Source organism: Tamandua tetradactyla, chromosome 7, assembly GCF_023851605.1.
Source record: "Tamandua tetradactyla isolate mTamTet1 chromosome 7, mTamTet1.pri, whole genome shotgun sequence".
NCBI lineage: Eukaryota > Metazoa > Chordata > Mammalia > Pilosa > Myrmecophagidae > Tamandua > Tamandua tetradactyla.
Genome location: NC_135333.1, coordinates 114,841,273 through 114,851,786, shown reverse-complemented (window position 1 = coordinate 114,851,786; position 10,514 = coordinate 114,841,273). Strand labels below are relative to the sequence as shown.

General features: G+C 47.7%; 1 protein-coding gene across 1 annotated transcript; it reads right to left on the bottom strand.

Moving 5' to 3' along the window:
- Positions 1–2,340: 2,340 nt before the first annotated feature.
- On the bottom strand, positions 2,341–9,837 carry AMHR2 (anti-Mullerian hormone receptor type 2). Its single transcript, XM_077168246.1, is given in 13 exon segments — positions 2,341–3,416; positions 3,418–3,458; positions 3,460–3,645; positions 4,540–4,676; positions 4,849–4,996; positions 5,199–5,371; positions 5,510–5,624; positions 7,736–7,966; positions 8,094–8,206; positions 8,515–8,589; positions 8,883–9,074; positions 9,301–9,579; positions 9,789–9,837. Coding segments are annotated over 13 exon segments (1,776 nt in total). The 3' UTR covers positions 2,341–3,379.
- Between the last annotated feature and the right edge of the window lie 677 nt (positions 9,838–10,514).

The window sequence follows — 10,514 nt, the reverse complement described above, 5'->3', positions numbered from 1 at the left end:
TTTCTGTTGTCTTTTTATTTCTTTCTCTAAATCGATGCAAATGTACTAAGAAATGATGAATATGCAACTATGTGATGATATTAAGAATTACTGATTGTATATGTAGAATGGAATGATATCTAAATGTTTTGTTTGTTAATTTTTTTTAATTAATAAAAAAAGTTAAAAAAATGATCATGGTGAGAAATACACAACTGTGTGATGATATTGTGAGCCACTGATTGTACACCATGTATGGAACGTTTGAATATTAAGAATGTTTGTATGTTCCTAAATCGATGCAAATGTACTAAGAAATGATGATCACACATCTATGTGATGGTATTAAGAATTACTGATTGCATATGTAGAATGGAATGATTTCTAAATGTTGTGTTAGTTAATTTTTTTTAATTAATAAAAAACAAAACAAAACAAAAAAAAGAATGTTTGTATGTTAAGCTTTAGCAATAAAAATATTTTTAAAAAATGAAATCAGACAATATGTAGCCCTCTCTATCTGGCTTCCTTCACCCAGCATATGCTTTCAAGTTTCATGCATGCTGCAGCAATGTATCAGCACCTCATTCCTTTTTTTGGCTGAAAAATATGTCATTGTATGTATATACCACCTTTTGTTTGTCTGTCCCTCAGATAATTGGAGCTTGGATTTTTTTCCTTCACAATCACACAGTCACACTGTGAAAGCTATATCATTATACAATCATCTTCAAGAAACATGGCTGCTGGAAAACAGCTCCACATTTTCAGGCAGTTCCCTCCAGCCTCTCCACTACATCTTGACTAACAAGGTGGTATCTATTTAATGCGTAAGAATAACCGCCAGGATAACCTCTCGACACTGTTTGGAATCTCTCAGCCATTGACACTTTATTTTGTCTCATTTCACTCTTTCCCCTTTTGGTCGAGAAGGTTTTCTCAATCCCCTGATGCTGAGTCTCAGCTCATTCTGGGGGTTTTCTCAATCTCTTGATGCTGAGTCTCAGCTCATTCCAGGATTTCTGTCCCATGTTGCCAGGAAGGTTCACATCCCTGGGAGTCATGTCCCATGTAGACAGGGGGAGGGGGGGTGAGTTTGCTTGCTGTGTTGGCTGGAGACAGAGGCCACATTTGAGCAACAAAAGAGGTTCTCTTGGGGGGTGACTCTAAGGTCTAATTTTAAGTAGGCTTGACCTATCCTTTGTGGGGTTAAGTTTCATATGAACAACCCCCAAGATTGGGGGGTCAGCTTATAGCTTTGATTGTCTGCACTGCTTGTGAGAATATCAAGAATTCAACTTGGGGAAGCTGAATTTTCCCCCTTTCTCACCATTCCCCCAAGGGGACTTTGCAAATACTTTTTTATTCACTGTTCAAATCACTCTGGGATTTATCGGGGCATCCCTCTGGACAAACCAACAAAATCTCAAGGTTCCATGTACTTATGGTGTTCAATTAAGCTGTCTACATAAGTTATATTAGGAAATGCACTAGCCAAAATATAAATTTTGTTCCAAATAAATATTTTTTGCTTTAGTCTCACACATAAGGTAAAATTTTTAAATATTATTTACCATATATTTTCAGCACCCTGCAGTAATTGGAGCTTGGATTTTGATGTGTTCAGTTTATGTTGATGGCTATAAGTGATGCTGCTTGCAGAAAATTGGAAATCTGCGTGTGAAGGAAGGGGAGGTCTCAGGACTTGATAGTAGACAGTCTCTCCCAAGATTAATCATGGAACTTGAGAATACCCAAGCTAGAAAGGGGCTAGAGATCATCTCAACACCCAGTCACAACTGCTGGCATTTACCAAGTTTCCCCTACAGCCAGGCCTGGGTATGCCCTATCACCTGTTCTTTCTCTCCCTAAACTAACCCTGTAAACGGCTTAGGTGTTTTTATCCACACTTTACCAGTAACGAAACTGAAATTCAAAGGATTAGCTAACTCGTCCAAGGACATAGAGGTAGCTGGTGACTGACCAAGGAGCAATGCTGCTGTAGTGGTGTTAAAGCCCCTCATCATGCCAGTGGAAATACTTTCCTCACAGTCCTGGCCACTGCACTGCTTGTCCTACAGCCAGCAGTCCCTGGCCCCAGACTGGACTGCTCTCCCACAGCATTCTGTAGGAGAGTTCAGTGAGCCACCATCTACAGGCAAGTCCTGGAATGGTAAGTCCCTCAAGCTACCACCAGACACACTGAACCAAACATATACACTCCCAGTTATATGTCTGAGAATTACCCTGACCCCCTCCAGAACCAGGACTAGGAATTTGTGCTGGGAGCATGGCAGTTGAGAGCTGGCAGAAGGGCGAGCCAGGACACCATGAGATCTTACTGCTTTGGAGTAGCCTTTTTCTTGATTCGGCATTGGTGCTGTTACTGCAGTCCTTCAATTGTTTTCTGGAATTTTGACAAAGATGTTTCTGCCAGTTCTTACTGGTTGTTCAAAGCTTTAGTGTGAGGGGAGGGAGCCCTCAAGCATCTCCCTCCATCATCTTACCATACACTTTTGCACCCAGATATCGTGTAGTTGTCTTTTATTGCCATAGCATGTATGTTAAAAAGCATAAACTTTGCTACTTTAAGTGTACAATTAAGTAGAATTAACTTTATTTGCAATGTTGTTCTACCATTACCACCATCCATTACCAAAATCTTTTATCACCCAAAACAGATATACTATACCCATTAAGCAGTAATTCCTCATTTCCCCGACTCCCAGTCCCTAATAACCTATAATCTACTTTCAGTCTCTATGAATTTGCTTATTCTATGTATTTCATTTACATGAAATCACACAATATTTGTCCTTTTATATCTGGCTTATTTCAATCTGCATAATATTTACAAGGTTTGCACATATTAGCACTTTGTTCCTTTTTATTGCTGGATTTATTATTGTATGTATATACCACATACTGATTATCCATTCATCTATTGAAAGACACTTGGGTTGCTTCCATCTTTTGGCAACTGTGAATAATGTTGCTGTGAACATTGGTGTACAAGTATCTAAGTCCCTCTTTTCAAACATATGGGTACATACTTAGGAGTAGATTTGTCAGGTATATGGTAATTTTTTTTAACTTTTTGAAGAACTGCCAAATTTCTTTCCACAGCAGTTGCATGATTTTACATTCCCACCAGTGATGCATGAGGGCTCCAATTTTTCCATATCCTTACTAGCATTTCTCTAATGACTAATAATGTTGACCTGTGCATACCTACTCCCAGGCACTGGTCAGAATTGGTGCAGACTGGATGCCCACAGCATCAAGGTGCCAGCAAGTGGGAAACGGGGCAGTGAGGCAGACTGGAGAGGCATATACTCACGATATTTGCATAGATTACATATAAACTGCATATTTACACATGAGAGATGACACAAGTAGGTTAAGATTTCCTGGAGCAAGTTCCTAACTGAACACTAGCAGACACTAGACTGAGGTGTACAGGGGAGAATGGCAGGGGCCAGGAGTCGAGGGACAGTCTCCTGGGCAGACAGGTGGAATGCTGTGTGCACAGCCCTCTGGGCCGGGGTAGACCTCTTGAGGCTGGGCCAGGGCAGCCAGGCGCTGCTGTACACACTCAGCTGTCAGCCGTGCTTCCGGGTCCGCATCCCAGCAGTCCTCTAGGAGCTCCCTGAGCCCACCAGTTTCCTGGGAAGAATGACCAGGAGGCAGGCTTGGCTCCAGCATCTGGAGTGGCCCCCATGTATCAGGTTAAAAGGGCATCCTCAGTGTTCACCTTTCCCATTTGGAACACTCCACTTTTGATCCCTTCTGGATCCTCTCTACCCCCACCCCCACTCCCCACTTAAATCCAGCCTTCTGCATCTTATTCCTTGTGAGGTGGACCATAGGGTCTTCCTTTTCATCTGAAGAGTTAATTCAAGTTAAAGGCTTAACATCCTGATGGGACATTATTTTCTTTCCTCTCAGGCGACCAGAGTCTTCTGGAAATAATGCCTGGCCTTCTACGATCTAACCCAACAGACCCTTGTAGTGGAAACTTCACACCAGGTAGAAGGGCAATTACATTAAGAAATTATCTGTGCATAAAATTTCACTGTGCAGCTTTAACCCTTTATGCCTGGGGCTGCCGTTTTTGGGGTCACAGGCAGGAACATGGATGTTTAGGACAGAACAAGGAGCTATTGGACTGAATTTTGGGCTCCCATGTACCAGGAGAGGAGCCATCTTGTGGACAGAGCTTAGAACAGATGCAAAGTCAGGGAGGACTTCCTGGAGGAGGGCAATGATAGACAGGGCTAAGCTAGGTTGGAGAGCAGAGAGACAGACTGGGCAGAGATGAGCAGGAGGAATATCTGTGTCTCTGGTGGAGAGATGGGCTGTGAGACTTAGGGTGGAAGAGGTGAATTGAGGGCAAGAGTAAGTTTGCCCAGCTCCAGTTGAACTTGAGTCAAAGAGTGGAGAGCATGGGAGATGAGAGGAGATAGGAGGGGAAGAGCTAGGCCTGGCAGAGAAGTCCTTGAACCTCATTCCCAGCCCCCATTTTCTGGGTTCCTAGTCAGTCAGCCTGTGGTCTCTTACTGTGGTGAAGGAGTACCAGGTGGATGGGATGTAGGGTCGCCTTCTCTCCTCCACTGTAAAGGCCCATAGCTCACAACTGGTGGGGCTGCTGCCCAGTTCTGCCTCGTACGCCAGTTGGAAAGGTGATGATCTATTGTCTAGGAAAAGGCACATGGGGATAGTTGTCAGTTAGCCCTGGGGATGCCTCTCATGTGGAGAGGCCAAAGGGAGGAGGGGCAGGGCTTTTGGGAACAAGGTCAGGGGGTGGGTGGAGGGCAAGAACAGTTGGGTGGATCACCAGAAGGAAAGAACTGTCCCAACCATCCTCACCAGGCTGCAAATCCAGACAGCGGCTCAGTATCTCCCACAGGAGCAGAGCCAGAGAATAAACATCAGCTCGCCGGAGAGCCAAGCCCCAGTCCTGTAGATCTAGAGTCTTATCTAAGAGCTCTGGTGCCATGTACCTCTGGGTGCCAGCCTGGAGTGCAAGGTGAGGAAGGTGAAGATTCATCTCTATGGCAACTCACACGGCAACACTGGTCCATGCCACATCCCCCCCACCCACTAGAGCAATGTCCCAAATGCTACAGGTTCCATTGTATTGTTGCTGTAGCAACAGTAGCATCACCATCAGCACCACTGCTATCATCCTGGCCCTCACCCCTATGCAGAACACTTGCCTCCATGATGGCAGCTGGGCCTCGGGGTTGAGTAGGAGCCCAGGTAGGGGGCTGAGTGAGGCCAGGGAGCATCAAAGCAAGGCCTAGGTCTCCAATGGCACATGACCCATCTTCCCGAATGAGCACATTCTGGCTGCTCAGATCTCGGTGGGCAATACCTGGTTTATATTGGCCTGTGGAGGAAGCCAAAATCAAAGGGTCAAGGATCCTTTTCTCTCTTCTGACCCAATCCTTCCCCATCAAACTAAGGGAAAATTAATATAATAGTGTGGTTCCCAACTTCCTCTGCTTCCTGGCCCTGGCTCACCCACCATTCTGCCAGCGCTCCTCATGGAGAAATGCCAGACCCTGGGCCAGGGACAGTGCCATCCGCAGGGAACTTCCCCAGTCACTGGTTTGCTGAGACAGGTAGTGGCACAGGGAGCCCTGGGGAGAAGTAGGGAGGAGAGGGGAGCACACAAAGCTGGGGGTTGGGGACCTGGTCCATCTCAGGGAGCTGAGAGCAGCTGACAGACTCCTTTCCTTGCACCGTACCAGACCCAGGTCCAGGTAACAGGCAGTGGAGAATGTGCAACAGTCAGATTGACAGGAAAAATAATAACTATAATTCAAGCATGCTCTCCACTTACTGGGCCAGGCCCCATACACGTGGTCTCCTATAATCCTCACAACAAACCTAGAAGGTAGATACTCATCGTCTCCATTTTGCAAATGAGGAGGTTTAGAGAGAATTAGGTGAACTTCTTTGAAGTCACTTGATGAGAGAGAAGTGGAGCTTGAACCCAAGCAGTGTGACTCCGGTATCATTCATAATTAACCACCACACCACGGACTTAGGACAAAGACAGAAATAGAAGAGGGAAAACAGGGCAAGTTAGGCAGGGATATCCCTCAATGTCCTGGGGTCAGGCCTGTATGGCTCGGATTAGGAAGAGCCGCTGAAGGAGAGCAGTGGGCGAGCATCTAAAGGAAATCAGAGGAAAAGAAGCAATAGAACTCTTTGTTCAACAAATATTATTGAGCACCTCAGCATGCCAGAAACCATGATCAGACAATGGTGGCTGACTTCAAGAAACTCTGTGACAGGTAACAGATAACAATGTGTAAGTGCAGAATACAGTAAATCACCTGAAGGAAGAATGAATCCAATTCTGTGGGACATAAAGCAGGAGTGACTTACCCTGTCTGGGGAAGTCACAGCAATTTGTTTTGCTTTTAAGTGTTTTTTGGGCTGGACTTTGAGGTACATAATCACAGTACTTTCTCTGGAATTCAAAATTTTAGAGGTGAGACAGCTGTAGGTGCTGATTAAGTCCAGGAGGGACCACTGCTTTTGTGTGTTGAAACAGGTTGAAGGGGTTGAGCCACTATGAGAAGAGGAGGCGAGGGAATGGGGGGTCATGGGGAGAGGGCATGTCTTCCACATAGACCCAGGCAAAGACTGTCCTGGTGGAGGAGAAAACAGGAGAGAGGCAGGAGAATGATAAGATAACAGAGAAAAGGATCCAAGGAGTCTGGGCAATGACTTTCTTTTTCTGACCCCATATGGTTAATTACTTCCTCATAGTGGTTTTTGTTTGAATTTTTTTTCTTTATTAAAGAAGTTATGGGTTTACAGAACAATCATGTATAAAATACAGGATTCTTATGCAACACCCCACCATCAACACCTTGTATGGGTGTGGGATATCTGTTACAACTGATGACTCATAGTGTTTAATTTATTAAAGTTAGGTATGCAAATATGTTTAAATTGCTTAGTGTGATACATAGCACGAAGTAGATGGTAAATGGTGTAGAAACTAAAGCTGACTTTTAAAAGACCCAAATGCCATGGTCTGGCACCTGTCTATCTTTTCCTCTTTATTCTTATTTCTCATTGTCCTTCCCCTCATCCTCAGTCTTCCTGGAACTGGTCAGTGCTCCTCCTTTCACAGGGCCATTGCTTTACCATGGTTCCGTCCTCACCCGCTTCCCAGATTAACTTCCCCTCTCCCTACAGATCCAGCTCAGCCATTACTCCTCAGGAAGGTCGAGTCCCACACTTGGTCAAATCTCATTATTCCCTCTTATAGTACCATGGCCCCTCTTCTGTAGCACTTAACACTCTTAACATTTTGCACTTATTTCTGTGTCTATTTGATCCATTTATCTCCTGTCTGTCTATATTAAAGCAGGGGACTGTGTGAGCTTCCCAGTAATTAACACAGTACCCTACATATAGTTCGCAAATACTTGTTGAACAAATATAGGAATGAGTTTGGAGGGCTATACTTGTAGATATTTCCTTAAGATTGGGAATGAATTATTTTGATTTCTCCCTTTCCTTATCCATATTTTATGAGTTAAAAACATTAGCATGTATTGATTTTGTAATAACAAATAAGTAAAATTGGTTTTCATTTTACAAAGAAGAGAAAATCTAAGGCCAGAGAGTAAGCGTGGACAGGGCCTTGTTGCCACCTACCCTCTTCCCTGCCACCCTCCGTCCTCCCTCCCTTGGGCACACGCACACATACATTTTCCTTGGTCCTCACCTTGGGGTGCAGTTCCAGTACCAGGAGGGGCCCACAGGGTAGGGGGCCTGGGCTGCCCCGGCTGGCAGCGATAAAGCGGACAATACAGTTGTGTTGCAGGCCTGGCAGCTCGTACAGAGCTCTCTCAGCTCGGAACTGTGCCACAGCCCTCAGGGGAAAGGCCTTGATGGCTACAGGCTCCCCCTGCAGCTGCCCGGCCCACACCACTGCGTGGCCTCCTTCCCGCAGGACCTGGTGGGGACATCGTGCTGGGTGCGGGCCTTTGAGTTGTAATCAGGGTGAAGCTTCCTCCCAGCACAACCTCCTGGAGTGCCCAGAGGAGCCCTTCCCTGCCTCCCTCCTTCCCTCTCTGGGGCACCTGGGAGAAGGACAACTCAGGCAGCTCGGGCAGCTCCTCACTCCAGTCCCTGCTTGAGTCTGGCTCGGGCTCAGGTTCCCCTCGCACTCTGCAGGCCTTTCTCTGTAGCAGGGCTGGGGCACAGAAGGATGTCCAGGTCAGGGGACAGAGGCCTGGGGACAGGGAAAGGGGCTTTGTGGGGAGGAAGCTGTGTGGGAGATAGTGGGGACAGGCTAGAGAGACCCGAGGACCATAGGGTCAGGTGAGCTTGAAGAAGGATGAGTGTTTGGGATAGTGTCTTGCATTCACAAGGGAGGAAGGGGGGTGGGTGTGCCATGGTAGCTCAGCAGGAAGAGTTTTCGCCTATGATGCTGGAGACCCAGGTTTGATTCCCGGTGCCTGCCCATGCAAAAAAAAAGGGAGGGAGGGGGCAGATCAGTACCCAAAATGATGCTGCCCAGCAGCAGCAGGAGGAAGAGCAACCCCAGCAGCACCGGCACCATCCAGATGGACTCGCCTGGACATCAAGGCAAGAAACGCAGGCTGGTGCGCCCTGCCCCAAACATGCTGTCTGCTCTTCTTCCCCTTTCTCCACCCCCTCAGAGAACTTGCTCCTTGAGCCACCCCCATCCACCCTGTTCACAAGCCCCCTTATCTCCAGGTCACTAAGGCAACCAACTTCTCAAGGCCAGGAGAAGGGAAGCAGGGGGCAGGGGCAGGGTGAGAACTGGCCCGGGTTCTACCTCTCATCCTAACCTGAGTACTGGCCATCACCCAGCTCCAGCACCCCTCCCTGCCCCAGGTGGCTACCTGAGGCTGCTTGGGGACCCTGGAAGCTGGGAGTCCCAGGGCTCCCTGGAGGAGACAGATGGCTGTAATTGGCATTGCAGAAGTCAGTGCCACAGGAACAGATGAAGAGAGTGGAGCCGGGGCCGGGGTGGGCTCGGGGGCTTGGGTCGCAACGGGGAGACTCACAGCCTGACTCATCACTGTCTCGGCATCCTGATGGGGTGGGATTAGGGGAAGAGAGAGAGAGAGAGCCTGCAGTGGGATCTGGGAACAGAGGATAAATCAATTTTCTGTCAAATGTATCTCTTCCATCTCACAAGGGCCTTTCTTTCCCTCCACACATTCCATTTCTCCCCTTCCCCGTCCACTACCACCCCCACTCCACGGATATGCCTGTCTCCCACCCTAGCTATCACCTGCCATATACATTGCCATTCACCTTGCATCTCCACCTGTGCCTGGTCTTGGGTCAGGTTCCAGATCCCAAAGCAGCAGTGGCTGTAGAGGCAGCGGATAACCCTGGGGGGCCCTGGTCCTGCATCTAGCAGTTCCCCCAAGGTCCTTGTGCTTCCCCGCACTCTGGGGGCCTCAAAGAACACACAGGTTCGCCTGCTTGGGGGTGCTGCTGTCCAGGGTGGGGAAAGGAGAGGGTTCAAGATGGGAGTGAATGCAGGGGCAAAAACAGCAGCCAAAAGGAGAGATAAAACATGTTTCACATCTCAGGGTCAGCATGGGAAAGCCACAGGAGGAAACAGGGTAAGCAGAGGCCTGGAATCTGACCCCCACCATGGGGATACATGGCTCTCCCCTTCTCTCTCACTCACCCACCCCACTTACCACTCTTCCAAAGGGGTGGCTGCTGCATCAAGTGCCCCTTTTGCTCATTGGGCAGGTGGAAAGACCCTGCCCCTCCCTGTAAGTACTTACCTTGTACAGCTGTGGGGAGCAGTGCCCAAAGCCCCAGAGTCCCCAGCATTCTGCTGAAGGATGGCAGGAAGAGGAGGAGAGCAAGAGCCAGCACAGCTGACCCCTGCCAGAGCTTCCTTCAGATATGGGGCACTGTGGGGCTCTGGATCCCTCAGTCCCCAACTCCGCCCCCCTCTCTCCTATCTCAGTCTCTATGGGGGAGATGGCTGCTGTGGGGGAGAGGGTGTTGTGGAGGAAAGCAGGGAAAGGGAGGAGCAGAGAACCATCCTCCAGCCTCTCTAACTATTTCCTTTTTTCTCTCCATAGCAGGAGGGAGCTTTAGAAGGCCAGCTGCGAACCCAGTGATGCCTGAATTTGAAATTTTGCTCTTTGCTCACTTTGAAAGAAGGTGCTGAAACCTGTCAGCACTTCTCAGGCTATAAACCAGAGTGGGGTCAAGTGCTCAGAGCCACTTAGCTGTGCCCAAGATTCCTTCTAACCTATATTTTCAGGGTGCAGACGTGCAGCTTCCTGGGCAGAAGGTGCACTGCCAGAAGAGCCTTCACAGTACAAAACTAGAGTTGACTTCATTTTTCAAACTCAGAACGTATTTATGTAAATAAATTCCTCAGTTTAAAAATTACATGGAGGTGGCTCAGTGGCAGAATTCTTGCCTGCCATGCCAGAGACACGGGTTTGATTCCCGGTGCCTGTCCATTCAAAAAAAAAGAAAAAAAAATTGTTAAA